Source organism: Leptodactylus fuscus, chromosome 2 (genome assembly GCF_031893055.1).
Source record: "Leptodactylus fuscus isolate aLepFus1 chromosome 2, aLepFus1.hap2, whole genome shotgun sequence".
Lineage (NCBI taxonomy): Eukaryota > Metazoa > Chordata > Amphibia > Anura > Leptodactylidae > Leptodactylus > Leptodactylus fuscus.
The window spans coordinates 220,814,791-220,834,303 of NC_134266.1; the positions used below are offsets into that span (position 1 = coordinate 220,814,791).

A 19,513-nucleotide genomic window follows, 5' to 3' on the forward strand; every position below is an offset into this window, starting at 1 on the left:
GTTATTTCCTGTCTGGTGTCAGTAAATGGTTGGGAGGAGGTGGGGGATGGTAGCTGTAGGAAGGGGAAGACTAAAGTTAATCCTTTCGCCACTGGGTAGAAAGAAAAAGTACAGCCATTTGCACTGATGTATGAACCTCATGCACGAGAAAGGGTTAAATAACTTGGGGTAGACAGAAAAATGTTATCTGTTATACTGGTGAGTGGAGTGAAAGAGGAAGGAATAGGAAGAGGGAGATGGCGGGGAAGCGGTGCTGTCAACCGGGACTATTCTTAGCTGTATGGGTGACCATCTGACTAGTGGAAGGAAAAGGCAAATAAAAGGCAGCACTTCCTGATTTTACATTTAGCAAGTCATATATATATATATATATATATATATATATATATATATATATATATATATATATAATGTATTCATATTGCCAGAATAATGCATGGGTCCCCGTCATGTCATCTCGATTAGCTCTGGTGTATAGCACATAGTCTACTTTTGTATAAGATCATCTAACATTTTTTTCGGTTGAGATCAATTCTATTAATTTTTAGGAAAAAAAAATATTACAGTAGAAAAATATTAAAGTGCTTTTCTGGGCTGGGGGGCCATTTACGACTTGTGTTAAGTCATCATTATTGATCAGTCAACCTCCAACACTGTATACAGAGGATAAGAGGATAGAGTTGGAAGCAGAAGGCTCTGTCCTCTGTATTGTGGCCCTGCGTTCAGCCGCTCTGTTCCTATTGACTTGAATGCGCGTAATACATTGTAAATGCAATGCATACATCATGTATCCAAGATACTTCCAAACCAGTAAGGCTATTTTATTTTTGATGGCCACGGGGTACAGGAAGGGGATTTCACTGTGAAAGAGCAGCATGCTGGGAGTAGGCCTGCTTTGCCACATTATAATGCTTCTCACTTGCTTATGCAGCCGTGTATGTTTTTACAGGTACATGTGAAATGTTATTGCCACTATGCACCACTTCTAAGTGGGACACCCTTGTTAAAATTGGTGATTAAAAGGCCATATAATAATTTGCTACTGTTGACAAACTGCTGTATTCTGGTATGGCCACCATAGAAGTGGATGTAAGAGCCTTCTGCTTCTGGCTCTTTTCCCTGTATAGGTTCCTGTGCCTGAGACTTCCGGGAATAGCTTATAATGGGTTTGCACAGTGATGGACCCCCACCAATCTGATACTAATGGTCTATCTGGACCCCCACTGATCTGCTACTGATGACTGATCCTGAGGATAGGTCTTCAGTTTCAAAAATGTCCCTCGGTGATATGGTGAACAATTTCTCCATTGATGGTCATAGATCGTAAACCATAAGATCAATTTTTGCAAGAATTGATACCGAAGTAATCACGACCTATCTCTTTAGTCAAATGCTAAGTTGGCTATATACGTTAGATATGGTTTGAGTGGGCCAAGCCAAACATCTGATGTGTATGAAGGCCCGATCCTTTCCTTGACATAAGTCAAAACCAGAGTTGTCCAGCGGTAATTATTTCCTACACATGTATTCAGCTAGATGTATATGGTGGGTCAGAAGGAATAGCTGTTGTCTTTTGGATTTGTAGATATTTATGGTTATCTGAGCAAGTTAATGGTCATTATATTGGTGAGCATCTAAGGAAAGAAAAGCCAATATAAACTTTTATACATTTCCCCCCACCACCTGTGGGGGACTAGTGTCTGTACATTATCTACTGAAGATTACCAATCCACATCATACCTTCTGAGTTCAGTCCTTCAGCCGTGTGTATCAGCAAATGGTCTTCGCGGTACTTAAATACATTTCATGCTATGCATGGAAACTTTCAGTGGTGATACAAGAAATACCTAATGTCTGATCAGCAGATGTATGTATAATGTGATGGTTGTATGGTGTGTGCATGAGACCAAAAAGATTATTTATGAGACAGCATGAGTGGTTGTTATCTCCGTACGCATGTCCACCATTACTCATAAATCTACAAGATGTCTGCTTTTATCAGCATGCTAGCGGCAGGTAAATAAAGCAAGTGAATTAGAGTAGAGACCTGCATGTGTAGTAGAGCTGTACAAACAAGGTATATAATATATTCCTGACGGTACAGTCAATGCAAGTGCAGTATTAATTTCAGAAAAGAGAGTTGGATGGGGACTAGATCTGTTCACCCGTCTCTCCTTGACTACTGCACCATGCAGGACATGAGGACACACGTGGTCCACATTACTAGCACCAAACCGTGGCATTGCTCACATACGTAATACCAACTCACGTGACTATTGAATTTGTATAGTGTCTTATATGGCAGCTGTTCTTGGGAAAAGGCCAAATACTGCTGTTTTGGTTGAAGTTCAGCATTCAGGTATTATATGAAATTATTTTTTTCTTGCGTAGACGACATCCTGCTTGTGTAGGAGTCATTCATGCTTTGCTTGACAGTATTATTCCATTTCATCTTTGGTTCCCAATCTGCGGCCTGTTCCTCCTTCTTTCCTGAAGACCTTGTCTAATGAGGCAGTCAGAGGCAGATGTCCCATACAGGTAGCCATAGGGGCAAAAAGGTCAAAAATTAATAAGAATTTCTTGTCTTTAAGGATTTATAGCTTCTATGTAGACAGTACGCGTCTGCTTTGTAAATGTAACCCCGCATTACAAAAGACATTTCTATTTCACAATACAGTACTTTCCTGTCCAAAGGGGAATAGTTGATGTTTAATGTACAAGACTCTGCAGCCGGCCAGTCATGCACTACTACATAATGGGCAAATACATTGAGTTTTAAGAGAAGAGAGAAAATATGAGACTAAAATAATAAATTGATTGCTATGAAATAACAGTACATGGGCCCAGACATGCACACTTGGGTACAGTTTTTGAATTTATTTAATACACATCTGTTTATAAGGCCAAAGCTTGGCAGGATAGGAGAAATCGGAATCTGAAAATTCACGTTTGACTGTAGTGGATCCCAATATCCCCCGCACCCATATCCTAATCATCATTGCCCCATGAATCAAAGATCTATAACATGTAACAGGAAACAATATAGTTGCCACTGAGTATGTTTTTCTGATATCATGAGATGACCCCGTTAAATTGTGTTTCGTATTAGGAAATTGCTTATGGTTGAAGGCTTAAGGCCCTGAATGGGTTAATCTAGGTCACACTGTATTGATACAAACCTTATGTAATTTGTTGCGCAGAGACCTGAGTTGACCATAATGTGAACTGAATCTTGCTGACTTGTGCATGTTCCTGTGCGCGCTCCACATATGCAGGTTAATGGATAGTCTGATGTAATGACGTTAATGTAAAGCCTTAGATGATAACTGCTGGGTTGGTAGTCTGTGCTAGTTATGGTTGCTAATATTAAGAGTAAGGAGGAGCTGTCACCATGTCATTTATTACAACTGCATTGCCTGATCATTACTCTAAGTGCTTATTCACACAGCAGGCTATTATGGCTGTGTACTTGCCATGTGTGTATTGGGGGGGGGGGGGGGGGGTTTGATTTTTTTTTTTTTTTAAATGAACATCACGCAGCCCAATAGAAATAACAGTCCATCGGATTGATCCCTTAAATAATAGAACATTTTATTTCTCAGGCCATTTTCATGGATGCCTCAATAAAGTCAAGTCTATGAGGAATATGTGAAAACGGATTTCCTTAGGTTATACACTCAGGCATGGAAAAAAGTACTATTTCACAGAGATGTACACTTCCCTTTCACCTGAATAAGAATGAAGGCCGGTTTCACATTATTGCGTTAAGCCGGTTGCACATGGCGGTGTGCTAACTGTCTGCCATCAATGAACGTTACGGGCGGTGCACGGGGGACACACAGATGTCATTCATGTGCCGGCTGTGCTTCTGCGAACCCTCTTCATTCAATGACTAGGACCTGCGGACTATCGGCCCCCATACATAAACATGTAATTCACGGCCATGTGTACATGCCCATACAAATGAACGGGCTACCTGGGAAATACCTGGATAGCCACTGACCAATCATACAGTCGTGTGCGAGTTTTTTTGGTCAGGAATTTGGTCAGGGAACTAACTCAAATTCCTCCTCCCAAAAACGCCTCACCATAGGACTGTATGGTAAGGTGTTTCTTGGAGGAGGAATTTGAGTAAGGGTGCATGCACACTACGAAACGCCAGCGTGTATTACAGCCTTACACGCCGGCGTTACAGCAGGGCTGCCGGACACTTCCCATTCATTTCTATGGGAGCCGGCATGCGAGCGCTCCCCATAGAAATGAATGGAAAAAAGCAGTCCATTCATTTCTATGGGGAGCGCTCGCATGCCGGCTCCCATAGAAATGAATGGGAAGTGTCCGGCAGCCCTGCTGTAACGCCGGCGTGTACGGCTGTAATACACGCTGGCGTTCCGTAGTGTGCATGCACCCTAAGTGTCCTGACCAAAAAACTGTGAGCGCAGCCTAAGCTTTGTGCTTGCTGGGGTTTTTGTTGTTTTTTTTAATGACAGTACTTTTCCCCATAGAACGTGATTGATCTATTCACACAACCATTTAATGGTTTGTGTGACCAATCTGTTAAATAATAGAACATGGTATTTCTTGAGCCGTTTTCACAGATCCCTCAAAAGTCTCAGTTTATGAGGGATCCATGAAAACAGATTACCCTTGACCATAAAAAATGTACTTATTCACAGTTGTGTACGCAGTCCTGACGTTTGAATAAGCGCTATGTATTACACACGTTTATAGCTTACACTAAGTAAAATCATTGGGACACATTTATTTGCAACTAAAACTATGTAAATTTATTTTCTTCCAGATATGGAAAAATTGTCTCCACAAAAGCTATTTTGGATAAAACAACCAACAAATGTAAAGGTGAGAACTAAAAGCTTTGCCGTGTCTTTCCTTTCATAAGATTCCATTTGCAGCCAAAGGCAAATGTTGCAAAAAATGTTGCAAGAACTGAATATAAATGAAACGCCAGAAAATCATGGATACAACTTAGGACGCAAAAACCAAAGCCTCATTTATTTATTGAAAGAAGAAAATGAAGTTGCTTCTAAGTCTGTGCTCCAAGATATAGATATTTTATGAAGTGTATTTTTTTTGCTTGTCTGTCTTAGTTTTTAGGACTGTGATATTGTATAGTAGTGCTTGACCGTGTGTAATAATGGCTAAATGCTCTGGAGCTGAGAGAAATGATGTCCAGAATGGATAATGAAAGGATTCACATTGTGAAGGTCAGGAACCTGTTATCTTGAGATTTGCCTCAGTAATTCCAAGAAGGTCTCTTGTTATCAGGTCATGGGGCAGGCACATGTAATAGCAGATTCCTTACATTCCAAGAATTTCTAGTGTGAGAGGAGTAGTCAAGAGCTGAGCATACCTGCAAAGACATTCAGATACATACACTATATTGGGTAACCGGTTAGAATTGGATTTGTGCTTTTCTACATTATATCTACAGTTGCAGTCGCCCTGTGATATAGACATTATCATCAGACAGGATTGTAACCCTATGACATAGACCTTGCACAGACTATGCTTTTTATAGTATAATGTAGCCCTCTTTAACAGACAGAGCCAGGAGTGTCGGCCATACCTGAACAATATCAGCAATAGTGAGCGCAGTATATCGCCAGCATTGAGCCTGTGCATAGTGCATAAAACAGTGCTTAGTTTTTCCTACCACCGTGCTGTTGTGCTCCTCTTCCAGACACTCTGGGCAGAAAAACAGAGAAGTCTCTGCCAACACAATTGGCTGAGACATACTAAAGACTGGGTGTATTTACTTAAATCTCAGCCAGCCGAAGGAGCATAGTGTGGCGCCTGCCCCAGTGCACAGATCTGTTCTCAATCACTTGTGAACACTAAACACAGAATGTGCACAAAAATATCCCAGCACTTCCTTCATTCATTTCTAAATTTCTTTTCATCCTGTTTTTACTTATAAAACACTTTAAAACTGAAAACTATATAAGGCCTGGGCCCCACATGGCGCAAACGCCATGGTTTGGCTTTGACGGAAACACCATGGGAAAAAAAATAGCGTTTTATGTTTTAGCGAATCCCATCCACACATTGCGGGTAAATATACACTGCGGACACGCTGCGATCTTCAAAACCGTTGCAGTTTTGAAAATCACAACATGTCAGTTATATCCATGTAAACGCCGTCGGTTTCCCTATAGGTATAATAGAAGCAGAAGGTCCACGGAGGAAATCTCTGCAGACTTTCTGACAAGCGGTGTTGCCGCCACAGTTTTCCTCGCAGTGCTTTTTTGTTTCAGTCCACTATATGAGGCCTTAACCTAAAAAAATCTTATCTACATATATATCTATATATATCTATGGACATTACATACCCATACGTATTCAGAGGCACAGTTCTGTATTCTGGGTGCTGTCTCAGATGGCAGAAGGTATGTCCCAGCTTCAACTCTTCTACATCACCCTGATATTTATATGTAACCCATTGTTCTGTCCTTACTGATGTCAATGATCTCATCATTGTGCATGTGAGCAGAGCTCCCATTGTGTCAGTGCCTGATTCTGATTCATTGCAATAGAAATGTTTATATCTGTCTCCATTTCTTTATCTATAGGATATGGGTTTGTGGATTTCGATAGTCCTGGTGCTGCACAGAAGGCTGTTACCGCTCTGAAGGCCACTGGGGTGCAAGCTCAGATGGCAAAGGTGAGTCCTGTAAGAAACATAACACAATATTTGTAAAACTTTTTAGGACACCAGAGTTGTCAAACTGTTCTGAATAGCTTTTTGTATGGAAATTGATCAATAAGGCTAGGTTCACATCTGTGTTCGATGACCATTTGGGGACTCCTTTGCCCATTCCACGTGAAAAGCAGGACTTTTCTCCCCACATTTTTTGGGTGGAAACTCGGCAGATTATAGTCTGTGGGGTCCACGGTTAAGCAGATTGGGTTTCCATTTTTTCAGGTCCCCAAGCGAACCTGAAGAACGGAAACCCCAACGCAGGTGTGAATCTAGCGTAAGTATGTTTGTATCTCTACCTGACCCCAAAAGTGAAGTCTTACATGAAATGACACCCCATTAAAATCTAATCTGTTTGTGAGAAGCTAAAGGTATTATCCTTTGCGGCATGATTCTACTGGAGTCTGCACATGTATTTCCCATAGACTGTTCATATACCATTAGAGCCCTAAATAAGGGCTAAATATAACAGATTACCAGATTATACCAGAATAAAAGTTAACCCCGAGTAGATATGACATATATAGCACATAAACTGGGCTAAATGCTCCAGCTGCCAAAACCACATTCCTCGAAATATACATTTAGGAAAATTCCATGCAAACCCCTAACCAAAGAAAGCGCAGGAATCCCTATGGTGCAACAAAGTAAATCAGGAGAATGTAGAAAAGCAGAATGTAATACTAAATCAATATACTGACTGCTCAGGAGAACGCGCCCCAATGTTTCGCCAATGGCTTCATCTGAGGGATGTCCATCTGGGTTAGAGATCATCCATTTAAAGGTCTCCCCAGCCAATGTAACTAAGGTATCAGGGGCACATGATATATTACACCCCTGTATGTACTATATAGTTTACCTACACCTCATTATTGTATAAATACAACAAACAGCTATAATGAAATGGAGTAAACGTGACATATTAAGAAGGGCATAGTCATCAAAAATATAAATGGTGCCCACTAATGTAATCACAATATACGTAATAAATATCCACTATATTAAGAAATAACTATAAATAAACACCCCCATAAATGGCGAATTCATTCCACTATATATTTCACGCATTATTAGGAAATCCAAAAAGTATCACCTGACAGATACTGTATACTCCCATTCATTGTGAAGAATCCAAAAAACATGTCAGATGACAAATGTCTGTATAGAGCTTGGCTTTGCTATCCTTTCCATCACGGTGTAGGACAAACCTTGTCAAACACATTACCAGATTGCGCTCCTACAATCCTCATATAGACCTGTGTGTAACAAATAATGACAAGAAGACAATGTATAAAAACAGGTGAACGGATCAACCAACAAATAAAAAAAAAGCTGACAAATGAAGACCTAATGATAATGAATTAATAATGAAGATTTTTTTTTTTGCACATGCACCACATCTGTCCATGCAGACATGCACGTATACACATATAGACACCCGCACATGCACATCTGTACACATACAGGAACTCTTACAAAAATGGAGAAAAGTAATCATACTCGGTCCATGTAGAGAGACTGTGTTAAGTGTATAAATCCACTTACTCCGTCTTACTCCATAACAAAGACATTTTATCTTACATTTTGCAGTAGGCTCTGATACATTTACTATAACTGCAAGCAGACTTTTTTCTTATTCCCGAGCGGTCATATTTGTCAGTTTCGGCACCCAATATGCCAAATATCAGGTGGGCGGTCCCTAACTGTCTGCTTTCAGCCCAGGACAGTTAGGGACCCCAGCAAACCTAATTAACTTGTTTAATTGTTGAAACTAATGATTGCTCAGGAAGGGGGGGGGGGTAGAGAGAAAATTCCAGCTGTATCAGAATCTGTAGAGGTGCTGAAAGGTCTAATATAACCAAACACCCCTACTGCAAACTATTATCCTGACAATATGCCCAAATGTTTTCCTATGACTTCATCAGTTTTCTTGGAAACATTCTGAAGTTAGCACCTCAACATATAACGCATAGAAAATACAGAATTTATTGTAAAAAAAAAAAAAAGAAACTGCAAAATAAGAAAGTGACTGACGGTACTTGTGAGAATTGTCAGAAACCTAGATCTCTGTTCCCACTCTGTCAGTGCCAGGCAGCACACTCATTTAATAACCTGTCTCTGTAAATACATATTTATTTTACCAATGCATATGATAGGAAAGAAATATGCAGAATATTTATAGTATTTATCATTTATTTTGGTGTTGCTCGGAGCTTATATGTACTATTTTGAAGAGAAAAGCAACTAGGAAGTTCTGTCTATCTATCTATCTATCTATCTATCTATCTATCTATCTATCTATCTATCTATCTATCTATCTATCTATCTCTATCACATATCTATCTATCTATCTATCTATCTATCTATCTATCTATCTATCTATCTATCACATATCTATCTATCTATCTATCACATATCTATCTATCTATCTATCTATCTATCTATCACATATCTATCTATCTATCTATCTATCTCTATCACATATCTATCTATCTATCTATCTATCACATATCTATCTATCACATATCTATCTATCTATCTATCTATCTATCATCTATCTATCTATCTATCTATCTACAGTATCTATCTGTTCGCATATCTCTATCTACTTTATGTTATGAAATTGAAACCACTTTCTGTATGATAATATTGGGATCCCTAGCTTGAATTAAGCAGGCCATATACATTAGATTAATGCTGGCAAATATGGAGACTTCCAGACTGTCCCCTGATGGCACATGTTGGGGAAATCGAGGATCATGCATGTTGAATTGCAGTGTGTTCCATCCTTTGTAATGAGGGCAGATAAGCAGCTGTCAGAAGTTCATAGGAGCCGCTGGTCTTCCGCTTACCATTGAAAGACTCATGCATTGCAGTAGATAACTGTTGGCCAAAAACCAGTAGCCATACACATGGTGATGTAGATCAATACTTTGCTCCATAATACCGGCAGGGATATAATTGTGGCAGAAGTAAAAATATTTTGGCTCTCATGTCTGGGTTGATAGTGAAGACTTATTGCTAATAGTTGATCAGAGTGACTAGAAGCTTAGCATTGGTTTGCACTGGTAAATGTGTAGTCAAAGGGGTTTTCAGGACTTAATGTTGATCTATCCTTAGAATATGTCATCAATATATGGTCAGTGGGGTCCAATGCCTGGGACCCCAAAGATCAGTTGTTTGAAGAGACTGTGATGCTCATAAGTGAAGCGGCCTCTTCCTGTTCTATTGAAGTCAGATTCATTGGTCACATGGTACAAAAACAGCACAGTTCACAGTGTGCAATACCAAGCACAGCCCCCGTATGGCACTGTGCATAGCATCCAGTGAGGAGACCACAGTGTTCACCTGAATGCTGCAGCCTCATTAACCAGCTGATCTGTGGGGTCCTTGGTGTTGGACCCCCACTGACCATATATTGATGACCTATCTGAACAAAGTTCTTTAACCCCTATATGTCTTATACTTACTGCAATGTCTCTTCTTGTTTTTGGATTTACAGCAACAGGAACAAGATCCAACTAACCTGTACATCTCCAACTTACCAGTCAGCATGGATGAGCAGGAGCTGGAATCACTGCTGAAACCGTTCGGGCAGGTCATATCCACTCGTATCTTGAGGGATGCTAATGGGACCAGCCGAGGGGTTGGTTTTGCAAGGTGAGATTTAAGACCAGGTTAAAGGGGTTTTCTAGGAATACATAGGGTATGTCATCAGTATCTGGTTGGTGAGGGTCTGATACTCAGCACCCCACAGATCAGCAGCTGAAAGAGACACCCCACTGATAAGATATTCCTGAGCAATCCAATATGTAAGTCCAAGAAAAGTTTTGTAATGTAATCTTTTTCAAATGAAAGCGGCACAAAAAATCTATATCACTATGTCAGTCTCCTGAAAATATAATAATAGAACGTTTCTTGAAACTTATCCTTCAATCTGATCCCTCTAATAATGAAGGTGGTATTCTTATTTGTAGGATGGAGTCTACAGAGAAATGTGAAGCTGTGATTTCTCACTTCAATGGCAAATACATGAAAGCGCCACCTGGTGTCCCTGGTAGGTGTTTGCATTCAGTTTTAGTTTTAATACAAATTTCTAGTTTTTAGCAGTAAAGACCTGCAACAGCAGATTACATGAATGTGAATAAGATTTACATTATATATATATATATATATATATATATATATATATATATATGCTATGTTGGCGCTTTGCTTGATCACTCTATCGGGATTTCTGTTACTTTTGGTGGTAACAATAGCACCGAATGGAGTGTCGTTAAAAACAGTATAAATTTTACAGTCGTTGTTCAGACTTATCATATGCTGTCACATCAGGAGCCACGAGGCCAGCGTGAATGGAGCCTTGCTACAACATTTTATGCTTCTGTCTGTGTCTTTCAGTCCTTGTCTGTTATTATAATTTGTGTTTTCCCTTGTCAGCACCCCAGGAGCCCCTACTTTGCAAGTTTGCTGATGGAGGTCAAAAAAAGAGGCAAACCCAGGGGAAGTATATTCAGAATGGACGTGGCTGGCCACGAGAGGGAGAGACGGTAAGTTTAGAGAGGATTTCAGTTTGCTCATATTCTTTTTCATGTTATATAAACACAACCAGTTCTTGTTTTTTGATTTTTTTTTTTACATATTTTTCTCATTCATTTATAAGGGTGGAATGACTTTGACATATGATCCTACAACTGCTCTGCAGAATGGGTAAGATACATGAAGTTACAGACTGGAGCATAGTTCTTGTAGCTTCCTTATAACTTACGTTAAAGTAGTGAGGCAGATTTACTCATTCTATTTAGGGTTTTGACAGTGCAGTCTTAAAATTCGCTAGATTTAGCCCAAGATGCTTGATGATAGATCTGGCATATCTTTAGACTGTCTAGTCTAACTTTATACTGCATTTTTGGCTGGTTTACTCTGCACTAAAACAGTGTGTGAATTTTGGCGCATTTTATTTTAAGAGGTTGTCTGTACCGAAATTAATTTTTCATTCACAGGGCGGGTTATCAGAATGTGATCTGTCTGGGTCCAATACCCAGACTCCACAGATCATATGTTCTAGCAGCCTCTAGGTGGCAGAAGCAGCCAGTGTACAGGGAGTGTAAGCAGCACCTCTCCTATTCAAGTAATAGGAGTGGTGCAGCAACCCCATTCACTGTATAGCGGCGGTTCTGTGAATTTCAGTGCCGCCACTATTACTTGAATAGGAGCAATGCTGCAAGCACTCCCCGTGCAGTAACAGCTTCCCCGAAGCTCCTAGAACTAATGATCTGTGTGGGGTCCGGGTATCAGACCCAACATACTGAAGACCTATTCTGTGGATAGCTCATCGGTATGAAAATAAATCAATTTTGGGCATTTATGATATATAATAATATTTTATCTGCAGTAACCGAGATCATTCAGATAGACAACCATAATGCTGCTTTCCTCTGTAAACCAGTTACCGTACATTTATTTGAGTCTATGTCCACTATTGTGTAGAAAAGTTAGCAGCCATATTACAAGGGTTTTTTTTTACATTTTTTTATTTTACTTATTTCAGGTTTTACACCACCCCATACAGTATTGCCCCAAATCGGGTAATCGCTCAGGCAGCCCTCTCCCCATACCTGCCATCACCTGTTTCTTCTTATCAGGTAGGAGTTCACATACATGGTTTACCTCATTTTATGTATCTCCAGATATGAAGCAAACTGACAAGCTTTGCTTTGGTTTCCTTGCAGGTTCACAATCCTTCCTGGATGCATCATCAGTCTTACCTCATGCAGCCTGCAGTAAGTAACAGTTCACTTCTTGTGTCTGATACCAAAGCAGCGACCTGTGAATTCTGTCACCTCTTACATCAATGGTGCATATATTATCAATACTAGCCTATTGTTGGCCTAAAGCTCTAGAACGGTTCTGACGACTCTTTCAGATATTCGGCTAGTATACGGAGTAGACAATGCTACCTGGAAAGAGCATGCAGATTGTCTGTCCTTATGGCCTCCTATGGGTTGTTAACCTGTAACCCAAAATCTGACTCATTAAAGATCCTTAAATCTTTACTAGTGATGCCAAACCAGTTCTGGGGCAGGAACTCAGAAGTCAGAAGTTATTATTTGGTTCCTGAACTGTCTTTCAATGAGTTTTTATCCCCTTAGTGACCATTATGTTTTATTTCTTAATTTCTTAATGACATTTTTTTTTAAATTTTTCCATCTTTGCCTGCAACAGTATCAGGTCTTGTGTTCTTGCAGTTTTTGAAGTTTAGTAGTGTTCAGTGGCACCATTTTAGGGTATATATAATGTATCTCACTTATTACCTTTTTTTTAACCATTTCTTGGATAGGTCAATACAGTTATATCGACAAGAAATTTACATAGTTTTACTGTTTTTGCAAAGGGCTGGGCAATTAACCAAAAATTTACTCACATTATTTCAATTATTTATCATCAATGCAATTCTGTCTCACACTGTCTTTGGTTAAAGGATTTGTCACTAACTGTACGCTAGCCAATCCAGATTACTGATATGTGAATAACCAAAATTCCATAACATGGTGCGGCTTATAGATAGGGAATGTATCATGTAAAAATATGGGAATGTCCTAAAATAATTGTTCATTAATTGCAATCCAGGAAAAACGTTCACTTAATCATGATATTCCAGCCCTACTTTGGCATAATAAACACCCTGGAAGGGACAGTCCTGGGGTCTTTCATTAGACTCCATCAGAACCCCACAATCTCATTTGAGGGAACATTGATGCCTGACAGAGAGACTCTCTAGTTCCATTTAAATGCCATGGTCACCATTGACAGTGGCCTCAAAAGTGTTAAAAGCAAAGCATTAGAGGTTTACCGATCCTGTGCATTAGGAGCATATGCAGGCACCCCTTCACACATAGCAGGAGACCCACCTTCTTTTGCAAGACATATACATTGAAATAAAGCTGTCTGTTTGAAATCTATTGGTCGGACACTAACAGGTTAAACACAAATGAAATAATATGAGGTTCATGGTCACCAATCTTGAGTGTAGATGGACAATGACAAGACATTCATTTTATTTTCTAGGGAACTGTCCTCACTCCCACTATGGACCATGCTATTTCCATCCAGCCTGCTTCCATGATGGGACCTCTGACTCAGCAGCTGGGACACTTGTCACTGGGGAGCACGGGAGCGGTAAGCAGTTACTATTAATGGGAATGTAGCAGAAAAGACATTTTTCCCTCTAGAACCTGAGCCTTACATAGGCTGTCTATTCCTTTTCTGTAGAGATCACTTTTCAGTAGACATCTCATTATCATTATCGCTTATCATTGCAACACCTTTTTATATATGACACATGGTCAGCCATTTACAATAGTTAATCTTCGCAGAACATGCCCAGAACACTTCCCATAAAAGTCAACAAACATCTCCAGTTTACAGGCTGTAAAGCGTATCGCCAAATGCTGTTAACAGCAGCTCAGACAAGATGGCCACTATCAGAAAACATAATAGAAAAAAAAGGAATTGGATTAGTATAGGTGATATACTCGCTTCAGAAACTGTTATAAATCTTAAAAACCTCTTCCTTATTCTTTGCATTTTCGTGTTTTCTTTTAGTATATGCCAGCTGCAGCCGCTATGCAGGGGGCTTATATCCCCCAGTACCCGTCCGTGCCTTCTACTGTCTCCATAGAGGTGAGGAATGAGCAGGATCTTGTAGAGAATTGTACTTGACATTTATCGGCGTGCCTAGTGTGTATACATGTTTATTCTTAGATTGTACCTACAATTTTAGGCAATTTTATACTTTTAAATTCGAGTTTTCTATATTCCCTTTTGACTTGATCCCCTACAATATCATGTATTGCGTATATATATATATATATATATATATATATATATATATATATAGGTGAGGTAGGGCACGTTACCCCTGACAGACCCCTCCTAATTATTTGTTTTGCTCAGGAGAGCAGCGGGCAGCCTCAACAAGTTGCCGTGGAAACCACCACAGAACACGCCGCTTATTCGTACCAGTGAAAGAAAGTGCAGGTAAGAATGAGGATGCCAAATTGTGAAGCGTCCCATAGAATATACAGGTATACATGGATAGAGTATGTCTGAGGATCAGTCAGCCCCCCGAGCCATTCCACTGTTTGCCACCCCTTGTGTTTGACCATGACACGGCTGTGCAGCTGAAACCTGACATGGTGGCCTGACGCTTGAGCTATGTGGCATTTTATATATCCTTGGAGGCCGCAGAAAATAGTATGTGGGATGTATGGTTTTATTCCTAATATTAATTTATACGACACTGCCAATTATTAGCAAGGTAAACTCATTGACAAAAAAAAATAACGCTCCAAAAAGAAGTTGTTGGAATTGCATGAAACATTATATGCGTGAATGGAATGATGATATAGGTCAGTGTTACAATATTAGAGGAGGCTCTAATACCCTACTGGGCTGGCTCTAGCCTGGATACAAGATGAGATATGGCTGGGCATGGAGCCGTATAGGCTCTGTATGGTATCCTGCAGTATATTTATCAGCAAATGTTGCAGTTACACACTCACAGGTTGCTGAAGCCGGTGTCTCAGCTGGTCCTATAGATGCTAGATTGGCGATAGAAGTGCACTGGCATCCCATCATGGCATTCCTCTCCTGATTAGGCCCAAATGAATGGGCCTTATCAGGAGGGTCTTATGCCGTGGCTGTCTCATCTGCGGCAAGATAAGGCATGTTGCTTCTTTTTTCCACCAGCTGAAAAAGAAGCGAACGGCTCCCATTGAAATGAATGGGAGCCTGTTCTGCAAGCGGACTTTCAGGTGGATTCCGCATCAAAATCGACCTGCAAAAAACTCCATGTGAATTAGCCCTTACTGTGTGTGGGAGAGCAAGATTCTGTTGAAAAATGCCATTTGGAAGCCCTGCCATAAGAGGCAAAATGTGTGCTTGCAGGATGTCCAGCACATATTGCTGAGCTCTTAGTGCCCCTCATATCACTTCTGGGGGTGACTTTCATATGTAGTAACTCCCCTGATCATCACACCAGCAGTGTGTTGCTCCACATCAAAAGCGGGATTCAAGCGCACCATGTCAGATCCCAAACAACCTGAATTCTGTGGTATAGATGAGAAGAAAAGAGAAGGGAAACAGAATTTACAAAGCAAAACACAACCATCAGGAGAGATCCTTACCTATGAGGGGCACAATCCAAAGTGTTAAGAGATCAATACTACTGCACCAAATATGGACAATTGTAGATGTATGCATGGTCTACTTATAAAGCAGATTTCCCCTAAAATCACAAATTTGAAATTATTCTGATTCTTCCCAATACAATAGAAAAGTGGTGTTCTAGGTCGATGGTCCAGTATGTGATATATGACAAAACTGAAAATTGGTTGCAGAAAATGCGGTCTGGATAAGAGGGTGTTCTTTTGGACAGGTTTCATTGTGTTGTGTAATAGTAATATTATTATTCATCTTAGCATTGGTTAGATGGGAGTAACAATAAATAGAACTGATATAGAGAATTGGATTAGAAAACCTATTGGGTTTGTGTTCATTGTAATAGAGGAGAGACCATTTTGGGACCATCGTCTTATAGCCAGAAAAAAAGAGAGGATAAAGAATGTTCCATGTTCTGGAGGGCCTGTTATCTTCATGCAGTATATGGACAGCTTATTGATTTCATTGGGAACTATGTAATACTTTATTAAAGGGATTCTATCATTAGAATTCCCTTTTTTAACTAAGTACACGTAGGAAAAGCCTTAAGAAAGGCTGCTATTCTCTTACCTTTATTATTCTGATGCGCGCCACCTTTCCTGAGAAATTTCTTCTTTCTTTCATTTCAAACAGCACTGGGGGCATCCCCTGCACTCAAACAGCACAGTTTGAACGCTCTCCAGCGATGCCTCTGTCTTCTTCTCCAGACCGCCTCTTCTCCCTCGTCACCTTCGTGTCTTCATCCAAAAGCGCCAACTGCGCGTGTCTGTCGGCCATTTTCCTCTGGCCTCTCCTGTTCGGCCACAGGAAAATAGCCAATGGGCATGTGCATTCGGCGCTTTTGTATGAAGGCACGAAAGTGATGCGGGTGAAGAGGCGGTCTGGAGAAGAAGACAGAGAACAGTTCTGCAAGTGGGGGGTTTCCATTTGGGGGGTTCCCCAATCAGACTTCCTGAACGGAAACCCCAACCCCAACACAGGTGTCAAACTAGTGTTACCTGGTTTTCTTACAGATGATACAGTTCATCTCTGGGGATGGGAGGCCCTGTGATCAGCTTATCATTATGGGGACCTTTCTAATCGAGTGGGGTTGTCCTTTAAATTATTATATGTGAGTTTATATATAGGAAGGTCGTCTATATTTAAAGCATTGAACTAATATTAAGGAACCCTTCCATATATGCTTTGTTTCATTCAGGTTTCATTCTGAGTTTCTAACTGAATAGTTTCATTTCTTTCTTAGGTTCACAAGTGAATATGAGTCAGCCCAGGAAGTGACCGGATGGAAAGCTGCAGGGCTGAACATGAGGCTTTACTGAATAATGGGGATAACTGAAAAAAAACGGAAAAAAAAACAAACATGCTGGGGGGGATGAATGAAGAAAAAAATATTTTTCTTTCTTTCTTTTGCAAAGAAGCATTTTTACTGCAATAAACTTTAAAACTTCCAAGGAACCAAAGCAGCTAGAAAAAGAGAACTCAAGAAACCTAATAAAACCAGAACAGACTTTCAAATCTCAACTGAGAAATACAAGAAAAAAAAAAAAATTGAAAAAGAACAAAAAAAATGAAAAAGTAAAAAAAAACAGGAAAAAAATCCAACAAAGCATAAAAACAAATTCTATTTTAATAAGAAGATTTTTTTTGTCATTTTTTTACCGTAGAATATTTTTTTTTTTTAATTTTTATTTAAATGCGTGACATACAAGGAAAGCGCAGCACCAGGACAGCGGCGAACCGTATGCGAAACAGAGACTGCAATGGGGAAGTTGCAATTTTGCTGCCTGACACCGTTTTATTTTTCATTTTTTAAAGGACTGTGTGGCTGTTTTTTATTTGTTCTTTTGGGGTAGGGTAGGGACTGAGGGGGGAGGGGAAAGGAAGGGGATGACAGTGATATGCAAAAACATTTTTGGAAGGTGATTTTATTTTTTTGTTTGCATTTTTGTCTGTGCTTTTTTTATTTCTGTCAAAAATATTGACTTTATTGTCCAAATGGAAGCCATGGCAAATAGGCCCAGAAAAACAAAATGGATGCCAACATTTTAAGGACTAAGCTTTTAGCATTGGGGGTGGTTGAAACAGAAAACTGAAAAATTTAACAGGTGTTAGACTGCACAGCTCTGATCAGTCTGGCATTGGAGAATAGACCATTCATAAATGTGTGTTATTCAGAATCAGACCATGAAATAACAATGACGTTGACTTTTAAGGTGCGCATACATTGGTATTGGCTTTGTGCTGAGGTTTCATGGCAGCTGTGTAGTCTATACTGAGATATGCTGGCCTTCATGGGAAAACCAACCTTACTGAACCTCAATTACTATCTACTTGTCTTTCATATTTGTATAACATGTCCTCACAATGTGTTTTAAAGGTAACTCCACCCAAATATAAGCCAGTTTTACGTGAGCAAAATATGGGCGCAGTGCTCCAACTTGCAGCATCTTAGGGATCTATGATGCTATTACTGTACTTTGGGATGAAAGGTCTATGGTTAGGCTTAGACTTACAGCTGTAACATAGGATGAAAAATGCGCCCCTATAATGCTCATGAGAAACTTGTCTTAGGCTCAGGCCCCACGTTGCAGAAACGCAGCTTTTTTTTGTTGCAGTTTTTTGAGCCAAAGCCAAGAATGGCTACAAAAGGAATCCTATTAATATTATAAAGGTGAAAGTTTGTGAGTTTGGATGTTTGTGGGTTTGTGTGTTTGGATGTTTGTTCCTCAATCACGCAAAACCCGCTCCACCGATTTGGCTGAAATTTTCCACAAACATAGTTACTACACTGGATTGCGCAATAGGTTACTTTTCGTCACAATAGTACACATACGTTTTTCCCAGGACCCCCACAAAACCCAAACTCACATCACTATCTCTGCAATCTCACACACTTTGGACCATAGCAAGCCACAAAATTCATATTACCCTCTACAGCAGAGGTCAGCAACCCCTGGCACACGTGCCAAGAGTGGCACTCCTGCCATATTTCACTGGCACGCCAGCAGCACAGGACCTGCAAGAGTTAAATGAAGTCCGAGCGTCCCTTCAGTGCTCTGCTAGAGCTGAGGCATAGGGACACTCCCCTTCTCTCACTGCCCTCCAATGAGAGGGGTGCAGGAAACCCAGGGGGTGGAGCTTAATCGCTCAGGTCTCTGCCTGCTATAGTGATAGCTCCTGCCATCTGCATCCTGCAAATATTCCCCGAGGAGGAGAGGAAGCTGCTAGCAAAGTGACAGTAAGAAACACAGGTCCCTTCCTTTAGTTCCTATTCTCATTAATGTCAGGCATTTGGGGTTATTAGTTTAGTGTTAGTAACTCCATGTGCCTCACATTAATAGGAATTAACCCCATCATGTCCCTCATATTAACCCCTGTGTGCCTCATATAAAGGTTACTAATATGTGAGACATATGGAGGTACTAATAAAAGACCTCAATAATGAAGATACTTAATTATTACCTCCAAGTCTCTCCCATATCAGTAACTCTTACACAGGGGTTAATGTGAGGGACATGATGGGGTTATTTACTATTAATAAGAGGCACATGGAGTTACTAAACTGTCATG

The 19,513-nt window shown here is 40.1% G+C and overlaps 1 protein-coding gene across 2 annotated transcripts in view; it reads left to right on the plus strand.

The window, feature by feature from the left end:
- RBMS2 (RNA binding motif single stranded interacting protein 2) overlaps window positions 1–18,623 on the plus strand; it is a 74,435-nt gene extending 55,812 nt beyond the window's left edge. The window contains exons 3-14 of one of the 2 annotated variants that reach the window (XM_075265595.1): window positions 4,802–4,860; window positions 6,591–6,682; window positions 10,221–10,378; window positions 10,696–10,775; window positions 11,162–11,271; window positions 11,385–11,431; window positions 12,273–12,366; window positions 12,454–12,504; window positions 13,790–13,900; window positions 14,327–14,404; window positions 14,678–14,761; window positions 17,187–18,623. In XM_075265595.1, the coding sequence (XP_075121696.1) occupies window positions 4,802–4,860; window positions 6,591–6,682; window positions 10,221–10,378; window positions 10,696–10,775; window positions 11,162–11,271; window positions 11,385–11,431; window positions 12,273–12,366; window positions 12,454–12,504; window positions 13,790–13,900; window positions 14,327–14,404; window positions 14,678–14,749 (952 nt within the window). In that variant the 3' untranslated portion in view covers window positions 14,750–14,761; window positions 17,187–18,623. The remainder of the gene's footprint in view (window positions 1–4,801; window positions 4,861–6,590; window positions 6,683–10,220; window positions 10,379–10,695; window positions 10,776–11,161; window positions 11,272–11,384; window positions 11,432–12,272; window positions 12,367–12,453; window positions 12,505–13,789; window positions 13,901–14,326; window positions 14,405–14,677; window positions 14,762–17,186) is intronic. The other variant, XM_075265594.1, reaches the window with a different exon arrangement.
- The last annotated feature ends 890 nt before the right edge of the window (window positions 18,624–19,513 follow it).